The sequence below is a fragment of the Danio rerio genome, chromosome 10, assembly GCF_049306965.1.
Source record: "Danio rerio strain Tuebingen ecotype United States chromosome 10, GRCz12tu, whole genome shotgun sequence".
Classification (NCBI taxonomy): Eukaryota; Metazoa; Chordata; class Actinopteri; order Cypriniformes; family Danionidae; genus Danio; species Danio rerio.
Genome location: NC_133185.1, coordinates 50477170 through 50501973, shown reverse-complemented (window position 1 = coordinate 50501973; position 24804 = coordinate 50477170). Strand labels below are relative to the sequence as shown.

The window sequence follows — 24804 nt, the reverse complement described above, 5'->3', positions numbered from 1 at the left end:
ATTCTGGAAACACCTGAGGAGATTTTTCTTCATGACAGACTCGCGAACGGCAGATAAACCAAATCTACAGTAGGATGACATTAACAATAATGTAATGTAGGTAAATGTAGTTTGTTCCAATGTTTGAATACTCTTTCACACACTCTAAAGTGTATACTTATTAATCCTAAAATGTAACGATACATATTTTTAGGACGTAGACGCGTAAACATTCGGGAATGATCGCGCGCGTTCTCGGGCTAACATCTGCAAGAGTGTGTGCGGGTGCACAAGAGTGTGCGCGCGTGCACCCGCAGAGGCGCGTGCACAAACAAGGATCACTCCAGTGCTTCACAACAGCAGCAGCAATAATACACTAATATCTGTCATCTGTGTAGTATTTTTACAGTAACATCAGCGCGCGGCTGTTGGCAGCTCGAAATCTCATGCATCTGGATTATTCAGCAAACATCAGATCTGCAGAAACATCGCGTGTGTGTGAGGTAAGACGCACACAAGGCTGGATCTGAATTAAACACACTACATGTTTCTCTGTAAGCGTCGTTTTATCCACATTTCTTCAGCAATATCTCATGCAGGAGGATCTTTTCCCAATCCAGATGCTGCCATTTTGTTTGTTTCTCTAACATGGCTCTGATCGCTCGTTTCAGCAGATGCCACTTTAATATAACTGTACGCGACTTTACACCATTCAAATACACATAGTATCGGCTATATTCGATTAATATAAATGATTGTTAATTTATAAATAAGTTAATTGTTTAATATATGTTATATATATCATAAATGAGTCTCAGATCTCTCGTTTACAGTAATATTTTGCTCCTGGATGCTTCATCTGTGCAGATACATTAGATAAAGACAATGCTGATGAATTAATCTAACTGAAACACTGATTACAGTCTAAAAATGACTACACACAGATTCATATGTTAGGGGAAAATATTAAATTGCATTGTAGAAAACAAGAAAATTCAAGATAAACATAAATAATGTATTCAATTTAGGTAAAATGTGTAGTTTATATTTATATATATATATTTGGAATAACTGATTTGAATTTAAATCCAAAATCTTTTTGGTTTGCTGACCAAACTCGTTTTAATCGATATATGCCTGTTTAATAAGACAGATTTGTTTAATTGCAGAACAATATTCAGCTGTGTGGTTCCAGAAGTAAAATCTCCATTCATTTTCTCCATATTGATTTTATTTTTTCTTAGTGGCTGCTAAATCTGACAGATGGGTTTTTAAAACATTATTAGCGGAATTTGTGCATTTTCAGTACCTATGATGCTGTACAGGCAATCCACCAATCAGAGTCACATGCTGCATCCCAGTTCGCCTACTAGACTGTGTCTTTAAGAAAGTGCATACTTTTGAGTGTGTAACAGAGGAGTGTGCAAGCATTGAGACAAACTACTTGCTCATTAGCATACCGTTCTGTTGCTTAGTTACGAGCTGTCAATCATCTCAATGCATCATTCACATTTCTGTCATAATTAATGTCCTATTGTATATCATCATCATCATCAGCAGCAGCAGCAGCAGCAGGTTAATCTGCCGAGTCTGTCATGCTGAGAAATCTCCTCAGTGTTTGGATAATTCTGCATTCAGAAGTGAATGTCCTTTATAGAAGCTCACATTGCTGCTGCAGATGAAATATCACACTGAAAATGTGATTTAAATATTCTCCAGTAGGCTATATATTCATTAATAATCATTCAAACAACTTTACCGAAGCCTCTCTACTTGACATTTGGTCTTGTGCATCCGCCATGTTTGTAGTTTGTTTACACTTTTTACCTGCGTTTGTAGTTCTCAAATTCAGTCAAATGTGCAGTGTATTATGGGTAATATCAGTAATTAGAGTACAGACACTTCTACACTTGACATTTCTACTCTGCAGTTTGCAGCGCACTATTTCTGTTTTCCAATACTATTTAGGATGGATAGTATGCAAATCGGGACGCAGCGACAGATTGCAGAGCTACCAAAATAGATCATAGGCTTTGTGTAATAATTGATATTGTGCTTAGCTTGAAATATATTGCTTTATTTACACAGCAAACATTTCTGAATGAATAGTTTTTCTTTGTGGTTTTTAGTTTGAACGTGTAATTTGTAGTTGATTTTCCTTTATTAAAGTTGGTCGATTGACAGGACTTCTGTAAATGAAGGCTTGTAATGTTGTGTTTGGATGTTTCAGTTCCTAAACCAATAGTTTTGACAAAATCGGTAAAAATCCTGTGGGAAAATGATTCAGGAAATACTTCTGGAGCAAACGCAGCTGAAAGAGTGGGATGATGTCATTTAATAATATTAAGACTTGACTGTTCCACTCATCGCTGTTCATGTTGTCATGTTTATAATTGAGCAATTCCATGCACTAGTCAACTTCACCATTTGTTTGAGCAAAATAGCGAAACCCTTTCTACTTTTTTTGTGTCGATTGTTTTATACTCAGAAATGTTTGTCATCGTTTTCAAAAACGTATATTTGATTTGCCAAAGTCACTCAAGTGGGAATTTCACATCTGTCCCATCCATAACGGAGCTTTTCCCTCATAAATGCAAACAAAAAGCAAATCAAATCAGCCATGTTTGTTCTTCAGTGAGCCGACTCTTCTCCTTTCGTTTCTTGTGGGTTGTGCAGTTTTATTCAAAGCATTTCTCCAAAGTGTGTTGTGGACTGTAAACTTGCAGACGTTTTTGGTCATATCCATAACACATGTTTATTTTCCTTATTTACAATGTAAAATACATTTACAGATTGGTGTTTTTCTGATCCCATAACTCTGTGTTGAGTTGTTTTAGAAATATAAACAGATGCTTCAATATCATGTTAACATCTGCTGTCTCTCTCTGTGTATTTCTGTGTGGAGTTTTTACTGCAAATGTCACATTTATAATGCTGGAATTGCTCAATTGTGCGTTTCTGTTTGGTAAAGAAGTGCCATATGCTAAAAGAAAAACAAACAAACATGTTTTACATTTAAAGGAGAATTATATATATATAAATCATATTAATTGAGCGCCGCTGTGTCCTGCCAAAGTGTTCTTCATCATGTGTTCATGTATTAGTATTATGGCTCTTTTCCACTCAGCGGTGCGGTTCCAGGGTGTCCGCAAGGTCTCAAAAAGTCTCTAAAACAATATTTTATGCCTTAAAAAGTCTTGCATTTACTGAACTATTGTGATGTAGGTCTAAAATCCTTTTAAACAGGTCTTAATTTTCCTAAATTCATTAAGTTAGCCAATCAGGCCAACACTTATCCAATGACCAACAATCCAATCAGTAGAACTTTTAACAAAAGTTTAATTTTTAGCTCTGTGTACCAATATAGTGTACTTATCTTTATTACAATAATGCTTATTTAACAGTTCTCCGTGTGTTTATAGCTGCTTGGTGAGGATGCTGACCTGCACAGACTCGTGTGCATATATTTGCTTTATTATAGATTTAAACAATTGTCAATTTCTTTTAAATTACATGTTATGAAAAGCACATCTATACAGCTAGAGTTTGCTTGTTTTGACACTTCATTTAAAAATAAAGCTTATACGTAATATAAAGTATTTGGCTAAGAAATAACTCAATTTAAATGTTTTTGTGGGCCCAATCAGGCCTAGTCTAGTGTTTAGTCTTGTGTAAGTCTGAAAGTTCCTTCATAATGCTCTTTAAAGGTCTTTAAAAGTCGTGAACGTGACGTGATGAAACTGCAGTGACTCTGGGTTCAGTACAGTACAGTGCGGTTCATTACTCAAACATGTTGCTGCTGAACAAAGTTCATGGAATATTTGGAGCTTCTGCACGAGAGCGCCCTCTGGCCTTCGTTTACAGATCACCGGAACCTGTTCTCCTGATACGACCTGCATGATAATCGTTTTAGATTTGTGTCAGCAAGTTCAGGAACTCCTTTAGGAACGATAGTTACTGACAGATGTAGAAAAGGAGAACGTAAACAAGGGCTGCACAATATATGGCAACATTACCATTATCGCAATAATAATAGTTTATGCAATATACGTATTGCAGACATGGGGTAAATTGCATGTAAATGTTAGCAGTGATGCACAGCTTTTTAGTCTGAATTAGAATTAATTAGTTGTGAAAAATATCTTTAAAACAGATGACATAAATAAAGTCAGAGCTAATAAAATAGCATTTTTGGGAAATGTTATAAGGAATATCTATTATTGAAGTACTACTGATATTTTCCCAGTATCATGCAGCAGACGGATTGGAAAAGTTCTCCAGATGAGCTCTGTTTCAAAGCTCCTGTCCACCTTTATAAAACTCCACACATCGCTCACATTCACCAATGACGTTTATAATGACACCACAGCATTTACATGCTTCATCACGGCTGTTCACTTTTAACTTCTAATTACAGAACGGTAATGACCTCAAGAATGAAAGATTTTTGTACCTTGAATGTGCTCGTGAATATCTTATCATGCTGTTGTATAATAATATCTCCTCAGTGGCATAAAGGGCCGTTCACATATAGTGTTTGTGGGCGCAGGTTTGTTATTTGTAATGGAGGTGCATACATTTGCATGCCTCTTTTGCATCTAGTTGCACTGACCAATCAGCTTCACACTTTGTAAGGAATATTCCAATTTCAGTAATAATGATATACTAATTACTAATAGAGTACTAAACAGTGAACCAAATACTTCAGACAAACACAGCGCATCCAAACACTGCAGTGCTGTTTAGTCTTCACCATAAATAAAACCTGTATCAGAGCTGCAGCAAGGGTTTGGCGTCCTCTAAGAGAATGTTGATGAACGAATCGACATGCATCACTTTCCACATGTTTTAGGCAGGATTTGGGAAAATCCTCTAAAATGGTCTAAATATGACAATAATCTGACTTCTTGTAATATATTCTTTGGTAATATATTGTCAAAATCTAAATCATATTTGTTGATAAAGCAAACTGAGCTTGAGTGGACTGTGTCTGAAATGAAACTACCTACTCGAGTTGGTTCCACAGTACATTTGAATTTACTACACGATCATTAGAAACGGACGTAATATAGTATGAATGTAGGCAGTATGGATGGAATTCGGATGTACATCCACCAGTTGTCATGATCATGTGATCTCCCTGCATCAGTTGCGTTGCTTCACTCCCATTCATGAAATTTCTCAGGGTGTATTATGGGATAGTGTAGCGTCCATCAGTGTGGAATAAGGGTCGATCTCACCGAACACGTTTTTTTGCGCCCTGTGAGCCTCGCATTTTTGCCGTTGTGCGCCGTGTGCTCACAGTTGAAAAAAAGTCAACTCTGAGCGGAAAACTCACGTTATGTCAGTCGCGTCTTTTTCATTCTCCAATCACATGAAAGCAGAGGCGGGGTTTCTGTTGAGGTGCCTGCAGTGTTTGTGTTGTCAAGACAACAACGGAGACTTTTGAAGATGAAGGAGAGGCTTGTTGTCGCTGTTTGAGCTGTGTGAGTTCACAAATTTTGAATACCACAATTAGAGCTGGGCGATTTGGCAAAAAAAAAAAAAAAATCTAGTTTTTTTTTATAAAGTTTGACCGATCCATGATTTCGATTTTTTTATTTATTGTGTAATTAGTCAGTTTAAAACATTACAACAACATGACTCTTTATAAGTAAATTGAAAAGCCATCTGGTTAAGGAACATTGTATTTTAATGGCCATGCCATACATAAATTGGTCAACAAGGTGTAAATAAATGTAAAACAAATTCACGAGTTAAATATCGTTGCAGAAGATTTGAATAAAAATTATATGTGTAAATAGTGCAGTTGCAGGAATACAGAGCTATTATTATTATTATTTTTTTGCAAGTTTTGCTGAGCCTGGGAAAGATTGGCTGTCAGCTCGGCTTTGACTTGTCTTCTTCTGATTGAATGTCAGGTTGTAAAGCTGCTGCCTTTTTCTTAAAAACATACAGTGGAAGAAAAGGACTGAACATGGAAACTGTAAAGCCTAATTTAACCCAGTGAGTGACGTATAGCAGGAGCAAATACAAGCACCACATGTGTGTCTAACATAAAATATTTAATCTATTTTTCTTTTTTCCCCCTTTTAAATATCGATCATTTGATGCGCTTTGCTCCACTCTCTGTATTATGCTGCCTGATCTGTCTGGCTAAATGAGGTCATGGGGGCGGCTACTTTCATTTTCACTGCTACAGTCCCTCACCTCTGCTCGTGTTCAGACCAAAGTATCAGCGCGGTTCGAACTAAGACCGGCATTTTTTTTTTATAATTGCAGGTTTTTACGTCCTTCATACATGTTGAGATCGAGTTTATCGGCTTGATGAGGGAATGTCTTGACAATCCAGACGTGACTCAGACTAATGCAACAAGTAAAATCCAACATGACTTCACACTTTAACAGGCAGTCAAGCAGGTCGCACACCAGAAACGCTGCGACACGGCGCGCACATGACAGTTTAACATCACACACCAGACGCGCACATTCACATGATATTTAACATGAAACTAATCAGATGGCGCTCTGTGGCGCGGCTGAAATATGAACTGGGTCCTGAATCGTGGCTGGGCAGCGCCGGTGTGTGTATAGAAACCTGTTTAGAATTTTAAAATCCATGGCGCTGCGTGAAGCGTCGCCGGGCGGCGGTTCTAGTGTGCAACCTGCTTCATACAGAGAGTGAACCAAAGCGCACTGGTCCCATTATAATGTATCAAATATTTTTTAAAATCGCGATTTCTCAATCGAATATAAAATTAAATCTTCGTCAAAACGTAAATTCGAATTAATCGAAAAAATCGCCCAGCCCTAACCACAATATTATTAAATATTAAAATTAAATTAATATCAACAGCAACACTCTCGCACAATACCCAGCTGATTCAGTCGTTGCCTAGCAACATAAAAAGTGCACAGCACCTCGTGTTTTTGAAATGTAAATGCCCGTTCTGTGTGATCGGCCCCTTAGTAGCTCATCCAGGTACTTCTCGCCTACTGTTTTCCGAAAACTATGAATTCAGACAGGCGACGCGGTGGCGCAGTAGGTAGTACTGCTGCCTCACAGCAAGAAGGTCTCTGGTTCGAGCCTCGGCTGGGTCAGTTGGTGTTTCTGTGTGGAGTTTGCATGTTTTTTTTATTTAATTTATTTATTTTGTTTATTTGGCAGGGACATGGTTGCTGCAGCTGTTTTAACACGCTGCATAGTAGAGAAGTTTACGATTTCAGACACGGCCCATGGTTCATTGCTGCGTGTCATCATCGGTACATTACGGTGTCGTGTTTCAGATGTGTATTTAAAATGCTATTTCCTGTGTTGTCGTTTACCTGGCTTGTTGCACATGCAAATGACGATTCTATCTAAACCAATAAGCATTCTGAGTCTAGCTCCGCCCTTCAGGAACTGTTTCACCTGCTAGGCACGCCTACAAACGCATCCCTAAACAGTTACACTTCCTTATTTTGGTAACATTCGTGTTTTGGTAGAAACGTCTGGAAACGGAAACGGAAGTAATTCCCTACTGTACTGTACTGAACCGCACTGCTCAGTGGAAACCCGCCATTACAGGATATCCTCACATTAAATAATAATAAATGTGACTTTCGTTGGACCTTGCTTGCAGTTTATTCTGAAGCTGCGCAATGGAGAGCTGGTGCAATGCTGCGAAGAGCCCAGCGCATCTATTCGAGTCCAATGAAGAGGAAAAATACTCAACCCTAAGGAGAAGTGAAGGAACGGTGGAAGAAGAAGAGTTCGAGTCAGACGAGGAGATCAATTATAAAATTATTGAAATAGACGACAATGTAGAGTTTGGCCCAGACTACCACTCATCTGATGAAGACGAGCCAGAGCTGCACATGCCTGCAGAGACAGATGCTGCCTACATGTCCAAAACTGGGCACGTATTGTGGAGCCCTACACCTCCTCCAAGCGGACATAAGAGATTTCCAAGTCATCTTTTCGAGAATATGACCCCCGGACCAACAAGCTTTGCGTGCTCCAATGCCCAAGACATAAAGTCAACGTTTGAGTTGTTTTTCCCAGATGAGATTAAAGAGATGTTGATGCAGATCTCCAATTTAGAGGGCAAGCGTGTGTATGGTGCTGCCTGGAAGGATCTGGACTGGACGGATTTGCAGGCCTTCATTGGTATCTTGATTCTGATCGGTGTGTATCGATCCAAGCACGAGTCCGTGGATAGTTTGTGGGACGGAGTATTGGGGAGGCCAATTTTTCGTGCCACCATGGCACTCTACACCTTTAAAAGCTGGTCTAGAGTCATCTGCTTTCGCAAGAGAGATCCAGAACCAGGCCAAAAGAGCGGTGATAAACTGGCACCAATACTGAACGTCTGGGATAAGTGGGTTGAACGCCTGCCGCTTATGTACAATCCAGGGCAAAACCTGACTGTGGACAAGTGCCTGGTGCCTTTCAGAGGACGCTGTCCCTTTAAAATATACATGCAGTGCAAACCAGCGAAATACGGGATTCAGATCTGGGCAGTTTGCGACAGCAAGTCCAGTTACGCATGGAACATGCAGATCCACACTGGGAAACCTGCAGACGGGAAAGCAGAAGAGGACCAGGCAATGCGTGTGGTTCTAGACATGACGTCCGCTTTAGAAGGACACAACATCACGTGTGACCAGTCCTTCACATCGTACGCTCTGGGAGAGGAGCTGTTACGAAGAAATATCACCATGATCGGAACCACCAGATTGAGCAATCCTGAGCTTCCGCCTGCGCTGTTATCAGTCAAAGGCAGAGCCATCAATTCCTCAAAGTTCGCCTTCACCGATACGCACACGCTCGTCTCTTACCATCCCAGGAAAAATAAGAATGTGCTCGTGATGAGCACGCTCCACAGAGACGACGCAGAGAACAGCGACGAGCAGAGCAAACCACAGATGATCCTGGACTACAACAGCACCAGAGGCGGAGTGGACAACTTTGACAAGGTATTTGAGTGATGTGCATTATTTATTCCAGTCAGTCAGAGCTGCGCATTATATGGCTTCAGCATGAATATCACAGTGGGATCATTCACCATAGCCACATCACAGAACATGCACTGCTGAGTCCATTACAATACATGAAGGTTTTTAGGGCCTGGAGTATATAGTATTTAGGCACCATGGCGAGGCAGTGGCGCAGAAGGTAGTGCTGTCGCCTCACAGCAAGAACGTTGCTAGTTCGAGCCTCGGCTGGCTCAGTTGGCGTTTCTGTGTGGAGTTTGCATGTTCTCCCTGTGGGTTTCCTCCGGGTGCTCCGGTTTCCCCCACAGTCCAAAAGACATGTGGTACAGATGAATTGTGTAGGCTAAATTGTCCGTAGTGTGTAAGTGTGTGTGTGGATGTTTCCCAGAGATGGGTTGCGGCTGGAAGGGCATCCACTGCGTAAAAACTTGCTGGATAAGTTGGCGGTTCATTCCGCTGTGGCGACCCCTGATTAATAAAGGGACTAAGCCGACAAGAAAATGAATGAATGAATGAATGAATGATATTGTACCATTTGTAACGACTTTAATAACTTGAGTTATTTCCTCACCTCAGAATTAAAAGGTTCCATCTGACATTTTTGTCAAAATTGATTTAGTGACATATTCTTAATAAATGACAATTTATTGACATTATGGGATGTTTTTTATAAGTTGTTTACATTTAAGACTTCTTATTTAAAAAAAAAATGTTACACATTAGGGATGCAACGATACAGTTAGCCCACAGTTCAATACATACCTCGGGTTTTTAACACTGTGTTCGGTTCGGTTCGGTTCTCATGGCTTGACACGTGTGTTTTTTTTATTCTATAGGCAATAGGAACAGTAAGAGGTTAAGGAGAAAAAAATAAAATCGGTTGTTGCTATTTCTGCTGAGAATTTTGGTAAAAATCTGCGGATTTCTGCGGAATTATTTTGGGAGTATCCAGTGGAGTATCATAAGTTACACTTTAATATGTTAAATAAAAAGTCATAAATTACTGAGTAAAAACTGAATAAATTCCGATTTACTCAAGTAAATAAACAGAATTTATAATGGGCTAAAAAAACTGCGCGCAGATTCTGTGTGGGCCTACTTAAAAGCCAAGAAAAGTGCAGTAGTTCCTAGTGTAATGCGGATCGAGTGCTTTTATAAGATGACAAAAGCCCAAATCTCGAATCACCGAAAATGGCTGCAAATCTTCAGCAATAAACACCCGCACTGCCTTCCTTATTTAAAGTGTCTCTCGGAACCAGTTGGGTTTGTTTGCTGGAAGGATTCAGCGAGGGACTGTTGCTGTTTGGAGGACTTTATTACCTTCAGACAGTGATGTTGCTGGGTGATGCGCTGCAGATGTGCAGTCATGGTTATGCATATAAAGCAATGTTTGCACACAGTTATTTTTTGTTCACCGTTTTTTCTTTTATTGGCATTATACTTGCCGGCAAAACCCAAATGTTCTCACACCGCAGATTTAAAAGGCGCTGGCGCTTTCTTGTACTGTTGCCTCACTTCACCGCCGCTCGCCATGTTAAAGTAAGAATAGAGAGGGCGGCAGGAGTTTTAGCCTGTTAATGGATTTTTATGAGTATTGTTATCGCAATTAAAACCAAAAAATATCCTGATGTATTTTTAAGTCAATATCGCCCATTCCTAATGCTGTTGGCCATTTTGTTTGTTTAATTTAAGACACTAAAATAAAACAAATATAATAATAAATACTTTTCTCTAAAGATACCAGATTTATTGACTCTCAATAAATGCTTATGAATAGCATTATCGCAATAAATACCGGCAAATATGATATATTTTTGCTTATTTCACTAATCGTTAGTGTTTTCTTTTTATTTTAATTATGACTCCTTAATACATCCACATATAGATATATTTAATTATAGTTAAAAAAATTAAATACTAATATAAAAATGAACACTTTTCTCTGAAGATGCAGGAATTTTAGCCTCTTAATGTATACTTATGAATACCGTTATCACAATAAAAACTAGAAAACACTGTGATATATCAAGTCCTTGTTGGTAGTTTATGAGCAGAGTTGGTGTTTATGAGTAAGACCCCTAATGCGCTGGTGTTTTTGTGTTTAATGTCGTCTCCAGCTCACCTCCACATACACCTGCCAGAGGAAGACCCTGCATTGGCCCATGGTGATTTTCTTCAACATGTTGGACGTCTCGGCCTACAATGCGTTTGTGCTGTGGATGGACTTAAACCCTTCATGGGAAGCGCAGAAGACCAACAGGAGGAGGATCTTTCTGCAGGATCTGGGAAGAGCTCTGGTGACGCCACATTTGCAGAGAAGAGAGCGTCTTCCTCGCTTACCGAACTCCATTAATATGATCGTTGAAGCACAGTCGGCTCCGGAAGATATCCAGCGATGCATCCCGCCGGTGACAGACCCCAAGAGGAAAAGGTGCGAGCCCTGTAACAGAAGCACCAACGGTGGGAAAAGGAGAGACACGAAAACAAGACTGACGTGTGACAAATGCAACATGTACATCTGTAAAGCCCACGCTGTTATTACCACACTCTGCTACCGCTGCACAAAGGAGGAAGCGCACTGCTAATGTGCTGTTTCGTTTAATGTTGTGAACTGTGACTGATGTGGTCTTGAGTAATTAAGTGATTGTTAACTTTATTACAAATGTTTTAAATAAATTATGGCAGAAAAAACATGTGGTGTGCTGTCTTTATATAGCAATACGATGGAGAAAACCCACACTGAAAAAAGTGTTGCATGCAGAACTGTTGCAAACTATTTATTTGTGTTGAATTTAAACAAACAAATTAAGTTTATTAATGTTTAACTTAATTTGTTTGTTTAAACTTGTTTGTAAAAAATTGTTTACAACCACTTAACGTAAAAAAATTGAGTAAATCCAAGGAGATCCAGTGCGATATCACTGCTACTCGTGTGATGTTGCGTTTATACAACAGTTTGACGGCATAATTGTGTATATAAAAACTAAATGAAACATGGAGAGTCTCAAAAACCCTTTTGTATGAGGAACTACTTTCTTCCGGATTCAAATCATAAGCAGACAGTTAAACAGCTGAGCGTGCATCTTTTACACTGTAGATCTGTAGTGTCTGCTTTCTGCTGGCTGTATGTGGGCGGAGTAATACACAAAGGGTAAAGAGGCTGTAGGAGTTCTGATATTGCAGAATATCGCACGGCTATCAGCCAATCAGATTTGAGAACCAGACAGAACTGTTGTATAAAGGTGTTTACAGCCTTCTACAAAAGGTTGTTTTGGTTCATATAGTTAAAAATACTCTTCATGTAAAGAAACTTGAAATAATGTGTTACTTTGTTTATGATTTTGAATTTATTTATTTATTTATTTTTGATGTTTTGTTGTACTTTGTATACGGGTTGATTTGTTGAATGAATTACGTTGTTTGGGGACTTTAATTATGACGTCAAAATTGCGGAGCTTACCGGATGTATAAATTGCGTGTAGAAATGAATGAAAACAAAGTACGGAACGCTAGGTAAAACACGGTAAAAGGGGCACAGGTATACGGTTGCTTCACGGATTCCTCCTTCATGAGTTATAGCTCCTGGTTTGAGGGAAAAATAAGGTAATTTGGTTTATTTGTTTACTGTTTAATTGTTGATGTTGACTCAGTGTTAATTTTCGGGATTTATTTGTGTTTGTTGTTTGTTTATTTTCTCTCTAGTTCTTACGGTGATTCATGATTGAATAATGCGAACAAATTCTATGAAGTGTGACCAATAAATGAATCGTGAACATCGGTGGAAGACTTAGTCATCTTTTAACCAGGACGCTACACTTCATGACAACTGTGAGGGAGTGAACTCATCCGTTTCCTTTATATTAGATTTTATTAAGTCTGTATAATTAAGGGCGTGGCCACTTGAGTGACAGCTAGGTCTCGCTGCTCGCCATCACTGGTTCAGCTCAGCTGATTCCGGCTGATTAGCTGCTGAACTCGGCATATTCATTGTATTTTTGAGTTGTTTTAAGTGGCTTAACGGTCGCCTTTTGGAATTATCAGATGATATGGCATACTGTGTGCAATTAAATGTGCTCACAAACCTTTCACACGGCCTACATTTCCCAGCTGAGTGAACTTATACACTTATAAACCATCTTTATGAATGTGTTTGGTTAATTAAGATCATTTATAATATTCTTTAGAGCTGTGCTGCACTCCAGAATCTGCCAGATGGATCAGCTGTAGGCTGTAGATCAGTCATCTGAAGTGTTGTCCTACAGTTCTGCTGGAGTTCATCAATAGTCCTGCATTTACTAACACACACTACATCTGAAGAGTTTGGAAGTTATTCTGGGTTTCCTCCTGTAGAGAAACATATGAGAACAATGCTTAGTGGCTCAGTGTGATACAGCAGTGCTTTTAAACGTCTAAACACCTCATTGATATAGTGTACAGCCCAGCACATGTGGTCAGAACACAAGCGAGTCGCAGGTAATAAGAGTTTCTCCCAAAGAAAAGCCCGTCTACGCAAAATGCCAACAGGCGTCTGTAGCTCCGCTCAAGCTCTGCCTCTTTTGGTTTGGGATCCCCCGGTCGGTGCATTTACTCACAAACAAAATGGCGACGCTTGGCCATCTGAAACCTATGGGTGACATCCCGGATACACGTCCATCATACCTTATACAGTCTCTGGTAAATACAGAATGAGAGGATGATACTTGTGTGCACAGGTGATGTGATGCGTACGACTGTTAGAAAGCGCGAGTGCTCTCGTTTACTTGCATGAAGCCTCCGTGCCTAAAGGAAACTCATCAGGTGCGATCGGTTCTCTTTGAAACAAACAGCGATGATCGTGCACCCACAGTCACTGCTTTCACTTTAATTATTCTTTGAACAGATTATTAACAAGGCTAACATTAACCGTGTGCGTGTGATCACCCTTTCATCATCACTCATGGTATGTTGTTTTCACCTGCTTTCTTTTCTTACAGTAATGTTTGTTAAAATGGTTTAATGATCATTTTTATTGCTTTATTATGAGATTAACTCCTCATTTATGCGTGGTTAACTGGTGATGTGGGACCTTTAGCCAGGTCAGATTACTCTGCATATTTTAGTTGTATGAAAATAATTTTTTTTTAATTGTCAATTTTTTTTTAAAGAAAAGTTTTGTTGAATTAAAATGTGCATGATGTGCGCAGCTATATTTTGCTTGTTTTGACATTTAAAATTTGTGGCTAAGAAATATTTGTTTTATTTTTGGTGTGGTCAGAGATAAATTTGGTAAATCCTTTATTTCGAGGCATGAAAAGTCCTGTGAAATAAAAAGTTATTGCAATGCAACTCTACCCATTTGCTCATGCACAACACACACACGACACACACACACAAAGTGAAATGCATGTGGACGTAACACAACATCTAAATCAAGTCATTTTACATGTCCAAGTCAAATTTATGCATATGAAATGCATTTTCTAGTGAGCGGCTACCAGGGCCGGCTTTATTTAAGCAGAATAGTTTTGGGGCCCTACCTTGCTCTAAACAGTGGAATATTGCCATTGCAAACCGGCACACAATGATATTATTGCTTATTAAATACAATCAACGAGACAGAAAAGTAAAGCCTGATTTCTTCTACTTAATAACTCTCTGAATGATTTAGACTTTTTAAAACAGCAGTGTTTCTGTCAACGAGCAGCTTCAAGAATTAAGAGTTAAACTTTCTTTATTAAAGGAGCAGTGATTCCAACTTTGCATACTTCTGGAGTGTTTAAAACATATAATATTAATTTAGTAAACAGATTAAAGATTCTATAAAAGATGCTAGGTTTTTTGGATTTGTTTGTTTTAATAAATTCCAAAAGTAAAAACCCTGCAGTGAGCAATAACTAGCCTAAAGTGAAAATGCACTACTTAGTAATAAGATATACACTCTGAACTCAAGAGAACAACGACAAAACCATTAACAACAATGAAAAGATTGATTCATAAATAATTGAACCAATAAGCAAATAATATAATGTAAATATGAAAAATATTCATAGAAAAAACAGAGAAAAAGGGAAGCAGCAAATACTGGCTTAATGTTGATACCCAAACACAAACTTTATTAACCCCTTCAGTCCCTTCCCATGTTTTTGTTTTGTTATACACTATGCTTCCATCCTAAAGATGTACATTAATAATGCATACATGTGATTTAGGTGCATATCACATAAAACAATAGAGAATGAAGCAGCGTTTCAGTCCAGTGATGAACAGTAGAGCATCGCCTGCTCAGCTCCTGCTGCATGTGCAGAAGTAGAGGAGTGGAGGCTGCTGCACTGCTGGGATTCTCCACTGTGCTGTTTGTTCTCCTCTAATAAATGAGCTGCGCCTCAGAAGACCAAACGCAGTGAATGCACACGGTGGCTTCTGGAGATATGAGACGGGAGCGCAGACAGATGCTCAAGACAGTTCTGGAGGGAACAATAATAGAATAACACTGAAGCACTGTGATGACGGACTGACGGAGGGCTGAGGCCTTTTACAATCAGCACAACATCTGGCAACAAATATTGTCCTGTTTTTAGAAATAAGAAGTCAAAATTGAGTTTTTCCAAAAAACAAGCAAAATAATCTTACAATAGTCGAAGCAGAATAATCGTAAATCAAAAGGAAAAGCAAGATTATTCCACCTCCCCCATCATTATTTTGCTTGTTTTATTTAATTTTGGTATTTTGATTCTTAATACAAGAAAAAAAATGTTTTGCTTGACCAGAAAAGAGCAAATATTTTTAACCTTAACTGTATATGCAGCAAGATGAAGGCTGCTGTTACTGCAAATTGCTGTAGTTGATTTAGGGTAAGTTACTGAGCATCCGCTGCCTGTATGTTACTGTAGACTCTACAGGAAAGTGTTAACAGTGTGTGTGACGTGACGCTGTTAATGTTATCTGACATCATGGCCAAACAATAATAATAAATCAATTACAGTTGAAGTCTATTAATAATATTATTAAGAATTATTAGCCCCCTAAATTATTAGACCGCTTGTTTATTTTATCTACAATTTCCGTTTAATGGAGAGATTTTTTCAGCGCATTTCTAAACATAATAATTTTAATAACTCATATAATAACTGATTTATTTTATCTTTACCATGATGACTGTAAATAATATTAGACTAGATATTCTTCAAGACACTTCTATACAGCTTAAAGTAACATTTATAGGCTTAACTAGGGTAATTAGGGTAACTAGGCAGGTTAGGGTAATTAGGCAAGTTATTGTATAACGATGGTTTGTTCTGTAGATTATCGAGAAAAAATAAAGCTTAAAGGGGCGAATATTTTTGTCCCTAAAATGGTTCATAAAAAATTCAAAACTGCTTTTATTCTAGCCAAAATAAAACAAATACGACTTTCTCCAGAAGAACAAATATTATCAGACATACTGTGAACATTTCCTTGCTCAGTTAAACATCAATTGGAAAATATTTAAAAAAGAAGAAAAAAAATCGAAGGGGGCGAATAATTCTGACTTCAACTGTATATATGAGTATTTCCAGCTGTTGATTGTCGTTGTGTGTTCACCCGTAGCTCCAGTGAAGGCCGGTCCAGATGGCGTTTATGTCCAGATTGTCTCGGTCTCGCAGTAACTCCAGATCTCCCAGCAGAAAAGACTCAGAGAAAGGCTCTCCTGTGCTGACGGTGGCCGAGCTGGAGCGTCTGCTGTACACGGGGAAAACCGCCTGCAATCATGCTGATGAAGTCTGGCCCAGACTCTACATCGGGGACCAGTGAGTAGAACAAACATCACAGACCTGTTTCAAGTTCAATCTAACAACTCTGAAATCACGAAGCGCTTTCTAGACAAGATTGCATTAGACTGCATTGCTTTATTGCACTCCTGCATTGGGCTCTCACATGCTTTGTGTGCTACTTCATAACCGCTGTGGACGTTTACATTTAGTCATTTAGCAGACGCTTTTATCCAAAGCGACTTACAAATGAGGACAAGGAAGCAACTTACACAACTATAAGAGCAACAACGTTTCTCTGTCTCGCGCTGAAATAGGTCGACCTATTGTAGCAGACTGGGTCGTAATTAGTGCAGAATAGCATTTCACAAAGGAGGGGTTTGGGAACAAATGAGTTGCTAAACAAATCATATGATTAAAACAAGGTGAAAATAACTGCAGATTATAAGACAATCAAAGTGTGTGTTTGGCCTTGCACGCAGATCAGCCTGCTGTTGAAGACCCTCAAACCCAAACTATGACCTTTTAAAAAGCAAAATAGGGACTTTATAAAAGTTTTTAGATATTTCGACTAGAAACAAGATGAAAACTCTAAGATGAGCAGTTTGTCTTGTGTTGTGACTTTGTGCTCTATTTTGATGGTCCATGCGCAAAGTGCAGGGCGCAATCACTTTAAGGGCATGTCAGAATCCACTTTTGTGTAATTTAAGGATGGGAAAATCCGCTTTGCGCCGTGGTGCATGGTCTAACATGGTTGAGATTATTCTCTTAATGAGCTATAGGTGTGTTTTAAGAATAAACCAATCAGAGTCTCATCTCTCATTCCCTTTAAGAGCCAGTTGCATCGTGCCGTGGCAGATTTGCTATTTACATGACGTAAAGTAAGTGTGAGTGGAAAAACTGAACGCTTCACTAGAGAGAAAACAGTCAAACAGAGCATCTGCAGCGCGAGAATGAGAGATAAATTATTAACTTTCACTATTGCTCTCGTGGATAGGACAACCTTGTACGCACAGACATCAATTAGCCTCTAAGTAATTAATTTCCTTTGTTAAGCGCAAAGATGTGTGTCAAAACTATTTCTAAATTCAGTTTAATCTCCAGCAAAGGAATAAATAAACAATAATAAGTAAGTGTGCTCAAACACCTGAGTTATATCCTAATACACATGCTGCCCCATATGATCTGAAACCTGCAGGTGGACAAATCTACGCTTGTTTTTAATAAAACAAATATAAATATGGATATAATAAATAATACTGATAATAATAATAACATTATACAGAAGCAGATTGTTATGAATGAACTGAAAAAGCCTCCCGAGATGAAGAAGACATGAAGGCGGTGGTGTTTATATTCATATAGGCTATAAAATAATATGTTTTGTAATATTTTAATCCTTTATATTTATATCCTATATATGCTTATTATATACGCTTAATATTTGAGTTATTTTTCATATGTAAAGATATTTGTGCATTGCTCTACATCTTGTGTGTATTAAGCAGTGTGTAAGCGAATGCACTTGCTATTTGAACAGCGTGCTGCAAAACGCCAAACCGACTCCTGCGCCGAGCTGAAACTAGCAAACACCTGTTGCGTCGCGCCTTACGCCACATTGCGCCGGGTGCAGGATAGGGCTCTTTGTCTTCTTCTCACCGTAGTTTTTAATAATGTTAATTCCAGAGAGATCGCCTCAAACCGTAAAGAGCTGGTGAAGCTGGGCATCACACACATCCTGAACTGCGCTCAGAGCAAATGGCGCGGCGGTGCGGAGTATTACGCCGGCATGAACATCACCTATCACGGCATCGAAGCCCACGACTCGCCATCCTTCGACATGAGTGTCAACTTCTACCCGGCGGCAGAGTTCATCCACAGAGCCCTCAGCGCTGGAGGTCAGTTCACACACACACACACACACACACACACACACACACACACACACACACATCAACATCTCCTGGTCATTTCATCCACTCGTGGTTAATTCTGAGTCTTCATTTGGCCTCATCTTTCTCTGTTTTTCAGCACATGTGATGGTTTCTGCTGATGAGCCTTATTCTGACACATATTATGGGAAAATGCTTTGAAAATATTCATAAACTCAACACACACTGTTCTGATTAGCCGCGTTTCCACTATCGCGCCTAAAGTGAGCGAGCCAGGGCGAGCCAAGGCCAGTGGCGTTTCCACTGTCACTTCCGGGGCCTAATCGGGCCAAAGCAGGGCTTTCTCGGGGCCAGCGGCCGGCCTTTTTCGGCCCGCCGAATACCTTGGGCCAAGGAGGGCCAGCTGGGGCTTCGGGGCGGAGTGAAAGGAGAGGCGGGCAGTTTTCTGATCGCACATGAGTACATGCGCCAAACAAATAAATAGATAAGGGAAAGAAAACATCTAGCCTTATAGTCTGTGGTCTTTTTGCGTATGATCACCCTTATGTTTCCCTTTTAAATGTAAGGCTGCTGCATAAAATAATAAAGTAGTTTTAATTTATAGTGACGTTCTTTGCTGCGTCCTCCTTTTTTTCAATAATGCATAATAATCTTTACACTGTATTAAAGACACAGCAGACAGTAAAGGTTTTCGAGAGTTTTTGTCAAGTTTAAAAGGTTTTTTTGTGCGCATTTAAATGCCTGTATGTGTGTGTGAGACCGGGCAAAAGCGCTCCCTTCACAGCTCTGGTGATGCCGCGAGTGGGCAGATATTACACAATATAAATACAACAGAAAGACATAAAACTTCATTAATATTACGTGCCCACTTTCGTAGACTTATATGACACTAACAATATAGTGTCATATCTTGATAAAATATCCTAAGCTATATTGACATATAATTTAAAGAATTACAAATATCGGATATATATATAAAATCACATTAAATAAATAAACCAATATAAATTAAACAAAAGCTAGCTATAACAATGTAGGTAGCCTATATACAATACATAAATCAAACCGTTTTAATGCCACATATAGCCTAACTTTCATTTTACAAAGACCTGTCTGAAAAAAAAAAGGTTTTAGATATTTTCTAAAAACAATAAACACCGGAGAAGGTTTGAAATATTATTTATAAAGTATTTGGATACGATGATTTTAATCAAATCGCGCAAACAGAGCATTATTTGGGTGAGTGAAAGCAGAATCTAGCCTATACCTTTTTTTCTGTCACCCAGTCCTGCGCAGCGCAGCTTTAAACGCATCGGGGGAAAATCCAAACACAAAATGTGTTCTATATCCTCAAACAACTGTTCATGTTTTATATGATGTGGTTAAATTTATAAATGAAACTTTAAATGAAGAGCTTTAGTGAATAGCTGCTGAGCGCAACAAATATGGCTATATTTTATTAGGCTACTCGCTCTTCTTGTGCTGAAACACTGAACATGACGTCTATCAAAACGAGGATGTTATAAAATACATGCCATATCGAGTTATAAAGGAGAATTTCTGTGGCTTTATATTATGGATGTGTGCGCTCTCTGTGCTGGGTCCCTTCGTTAGTGGCGAGAGCACTCGATGCACAATGCCAACAGGCGGTCGGCGAGTTAACAAATGTAATGAATGGAAAAACACAGGTCTGTGCGTATAGACATATAATGTACTGCTGTACAGTAACGTGTCGTTTGTTTGTTTCGGTTGTCTTCATTTTAATGGTTTCATTTCGTGATGATTCTATGTTGTGTGACATTTGATTCGGGGACGTTCTGTGGGCAGTGTTTGCGTGACGCGCTGCGAGCTACTAGCCCGACAGTGGAAACACGACATGATTTCGGCCTCGTTTCTCAACCTCCCGGACTATTGGCCCGGCCCGGCCCGATTAAAGCCCTGGCTCGCACTGGCCCGATAGTGGAAATGCGGCTATTGACTCCTCTTTGGTTCTGTTTCCTCTATTGTCTTCCATTATAATCACATTTATTGATTGCACAGTCATGACAGCAGATCATCATGCGTTCTTGACTGATGCTGGTTTTCCCTGATGGGATTAAGCTGTATGTGTGTCTGTGCATGTCTGTATAAGTGTGTGTGTGTTCTTCAGGGACGGTTCTGGTGCACTGTGCGGTGGGTGTGAGCCGCTCTGCTACACTGGTCCTGGCGTACCTGATGATCCGGCAGAACATGACTCTACTGGAGGCCATCCGCACCGTGAAGGACCACCGCGGAGTCACACCCAACCGCGGCTTCCTGCGGCAGCTCAGCGGGCTGGACAGTGTTCTGCGCAGCAGCCGCAGCACCACATGAACACACACACACACATATACACACAGACATGCACTCAAACACTTATGCACACACACACACACACACTCTTAAACACAGCGTCTGATCTTCACACTCTCTGCTGTCTGCTTTAAGGTCTCGGTATACTTTAAACTAATTTCGTTTGTCGTTTGAGGTGGAAACGCGTCTAACAGTCGTGTAGTAAATACAAATGCAGTACATGCTCGAGCAGTAGACGATTGCAGACACAGCCCTGCTCCTTCAGTGTGTACTACGGTTGACTTTGAGTTTAGGTAAGTGCGTTCTATATAGTACGCATGCACGAAATTAGGACCTTCTACATCCGCCTGCCGATTCTCTTCAGTTACGTCATTTCACTGGTGCATTATGGGATAGAGTAGTGTCCATCGGATGCGCACTAGAGAATCACACCAGAAGTAGTAGGTCAACCGGGAAGTTCTGGCATATTGTTAGTTTGAATAGTATGAATTCACAAATACTACTCTGTTCGCATACTATTTATAGCATACTATATAGTATGGAGGAGACATAGTGGCTCAGTGGTTAGCACTGTGGCCTCACAGCAAAAAGGACGCTGGTTCGGGCCTCAGCTGGGTCAGTTGGTGTTTCTGTGTGGAGTTTGCATGTTCTCCCCGTGTTGGCGTGGGTTTCCTCGGGGTGCTCCGGTTTCCCCCACAGTCCAAACACATGCGCTATAGGGGAACTGATCAACTACACTGGCCATAGTGTATGAGTGTGTATGGGTGTTTTCCAGTACTGGGTTGCAGCTGGAAGGACATCTGCTGCGTAAAACATATGCTGGATTTCCGTTGTGGTGAACCCTGATAAATAAAGTGACTAAGCCAAAGGAAAGTGAATGAATATATAGTATGGAAGTATACAACTTCGATTGCAGCATGTTAACGCTAACTTTTGGCTTCGTTTTGGCTCCTAAAGACCTCTAAGCTACTATTGGTCCATGTCGATTACACAGTTAGTGGGTGTGTCCTAGAGCTCCGCCTTGTTTAATGTGCAATTTGTTAGTCTCGATTCGTTTCTCCTTCAGCAGCAGAAGTCGTCGCAGTTAAACTTCGATCACAAACACACTACCTGACAGACGTCTTGTGCTGGATCAGTTGTGAAAACAACAAATTAATAACTGGTCTTCTAGTTGATGATGTGTGAAAGTGTCAGAAGGTGGATTTCTCTGCTGAATCATCTGCTGATCTGCATCAATCATCACCAATACTGCAGAAGACCTACTGGAACCAGCATGGACCAGGACTCTGACAGAAATCAGTCAAGTTTGGTGAAGGAGACATCATGGTTTGGGGTCATTCAGTATGGGGGCGTGCGAGAGATCTGCAACATCAACAGCCTGAGGTATCAAGACATCTGTGCTGCCCATTACATTACAAACCACAGGAGAGGGACAATTCTCCAGCAGGATAGCGCTCCTGCTCATACTTCAGCCTCCACATCAAAGCTCCTGAAAGCAGAGGTCAGGATTGGCCAGCCCAGTCACCAGACATCAACATTATTGAGCTGATGAAGGAGGAGGCGTTGAAGATGAACACAAAGACTCTTGATGAACTCTGGGATCCTGCTGAAGCTTTCTTCTTCATTCCAGATGACTTTATTAATCAGTGATGTGAGTCATGTCAGAGATGTATGGATGCAGTCCTCCAAGCTCATGATGGAGTCAGATACAATATTCATTCTGTCTCCACTGCAGCAGGACTTTATATTCTATACTGGACATTATTTCTGTTCAGTGATGAGACTTTAGTCTGAGCAGATTCAGAGCGCACTGTCCTCATCAAATCAGTCAACATCAAGACATGATCGGATTTATTGAGCTCAAATCAGCAAAATCTAGAGGCCTTCACCTTTCATAGAGACACTTCTGACACCAGATCAGCAACTAGCAGAACAAATATTATCTGTGTTCCTAAAACATGGAGAGGACACAAGACTATTATCAGGTAGTGTAGATTATTGGTATTGCTATTTCCTATGTATTTGTGCTTTAAAAGAAGGTATTGTGGCTGTTTTCATATTATATGTAAATGTAGCCAAGAAGAACTTCATTTTGGACAGATTTTGGATGAAATTATGTTATTTTACTGCAAAAAAATGCTTTTGTTATTTAGAGTTTTGTCTTGTTTCTAATCCAAATATCTACAAACTCTTAAATCAAGAAGCATTTTCTGGACAAGCATAAAATATAGTCTTGTTTTCCGAAATTGAGTCGAAATTAAGTGTTTTTTTTTTCTTTAAAGCAAGCAAAATAATCAAGGAAAATTTTGTTTTTAAAGTGAAAACTAGATATGTTTACTTACCCCATTGTCAGATTATTTCTCTGAAAACAAGACAGTATTTTCGGCTGTTTACACTAGAAGACAAAGTCTCTAAATATGGAGCATTTATTGCAGTGTTCAGTTTGCTCTTCTGTTAATTTAAAGTATACCGTGGCCTTCACAGTAAAGCGGAGCGGAGTGTGAAAGTAGAAATGCCTTATTTACATCAGGACCTCTAGTAATGTGCGTAATGCCTTATTCACTGTTAACATCCGTTCACTTGACCATCCCGACATGCTCCACAGTACAGACAGTGTGTGTTATATTATAGAGAGCAGGAAAAAGGTGTTTAAAAAAATGAGGAGATTTTTTAACAAATGCATCCGTCTAACACGTTTACATGGGAAAAGTATGGAGATGCATAAACATGTTTGGAAATGACCCAAAAATATGGTGCTGGAAATGAATATGGAAACATAACCACATCTGTACAGGACAGCAGATCTGCTGCTGCTGCTCATGTTTAAGGCTACTGATGTGAGCGGGAAATTTACATATTTGTAAACATCCATAAAATTGTTCAAAACTCCATGCAGCTGAAACTTCAGTGTAGAGTCAGTATGAAATCAAAATTAACTATTTAAATTAGTATATTATTTATTTATTTACTGTTTTTAAATAATTTGTCCAGGCTCATTATTAACTTTCCATTCAGAAGAGAACAGGTGATAAAGCAGTATTTATATTTGGATATAAATATGTTTAAATATGTACATTTATATTCAAATATACACTGTGAATATACAAAGACTACGATACACAAGACGTGTCACTCATACTTTTGAATGGGGAAAAGTGTAACTGTCAATATGACGAAGGAAGCCCCGCCTTCTAGTACAGGAGCCAATCAGCGATCGCTATATGGCGAATAAACCCCGCCTACTAGGACAGGAGCCAATCAGCGATCGCTATAGAATGACAGTTCTCCAGGGGAGAGACTCTGACCTGTCGCGAGTTTCTGCAGATTTTCTATGATAGAAACATTTAGAAATGAAACTAAATGGACAGGTTTTGTTTAATTTGAATGGTTGTTCGTAATGTGAAATGAAATGGTAAGCTTGGCAAGAAGTTTTGGAGAATTTTACGCTTCTCCATTCAGACGGAATGCCCGATCATACTGCCCGAGAGGCGTTTCAAAGATGGCCGCCGAGTGAAATGACTTTGAAATACATCTGTAAATCAGCAGATTCATGTTTTTATTTGGTATTTTCCCTGTTTATTCCTGCTTTTTAATTGCATTATGGGTTCTTGATCTTTCTTCAAGCAACTTTTACCCCTGAAAAGTTGTTTTAATAGTTTACAGTGCTATATTGTCTGGGATGATGTTGTATATAACGCTACAAACACACTTATTTCACTTTATATTATTTATTATGTTTTTTCAAACGATTAAAACGTCAATAAAAGTCACTTTGATAAACTGTAGAGTTTACTTCACTGCAGAAATTACAATCAGGAGTGAACAGAGCAGAGATTAACATCCCATAATGCAATTCAGCCGTGCAAATAAACACAAAACACATTAATTACGCAAACAGA

General features: G+C 39.3%; 1 protein-coding gene across 1 annotated transcript; it reads left to right on the top strand.

Moving 5' to 3' along the window:
* Window positions 1–270: 270 nt before the first annotated feature.
* dusp26 (dual specificity phosphatase 26) lies at window positions 271–24450 on the top strand. Its single transcript, XM_694337.8, has 4 exons — window positions 271–482; window positions 16522–16721; window positions 18369–18580; window positions 20724–24450. The coding sequence occupies exons 2-4, from the start codon at window positions 16543–16545 to the stop codon at window positions 20924–20926; spliced, it is 594 nt and encodes a 197-aa protein (XP_699429.2). The 5' UTR covers window positions 271–482; window positions 16522–16542; the 3' UTR covers window positions 20927–24450.
* The last annotated feature ends 354 nt before the right edge of the window (window positions 24451–24804 follow it).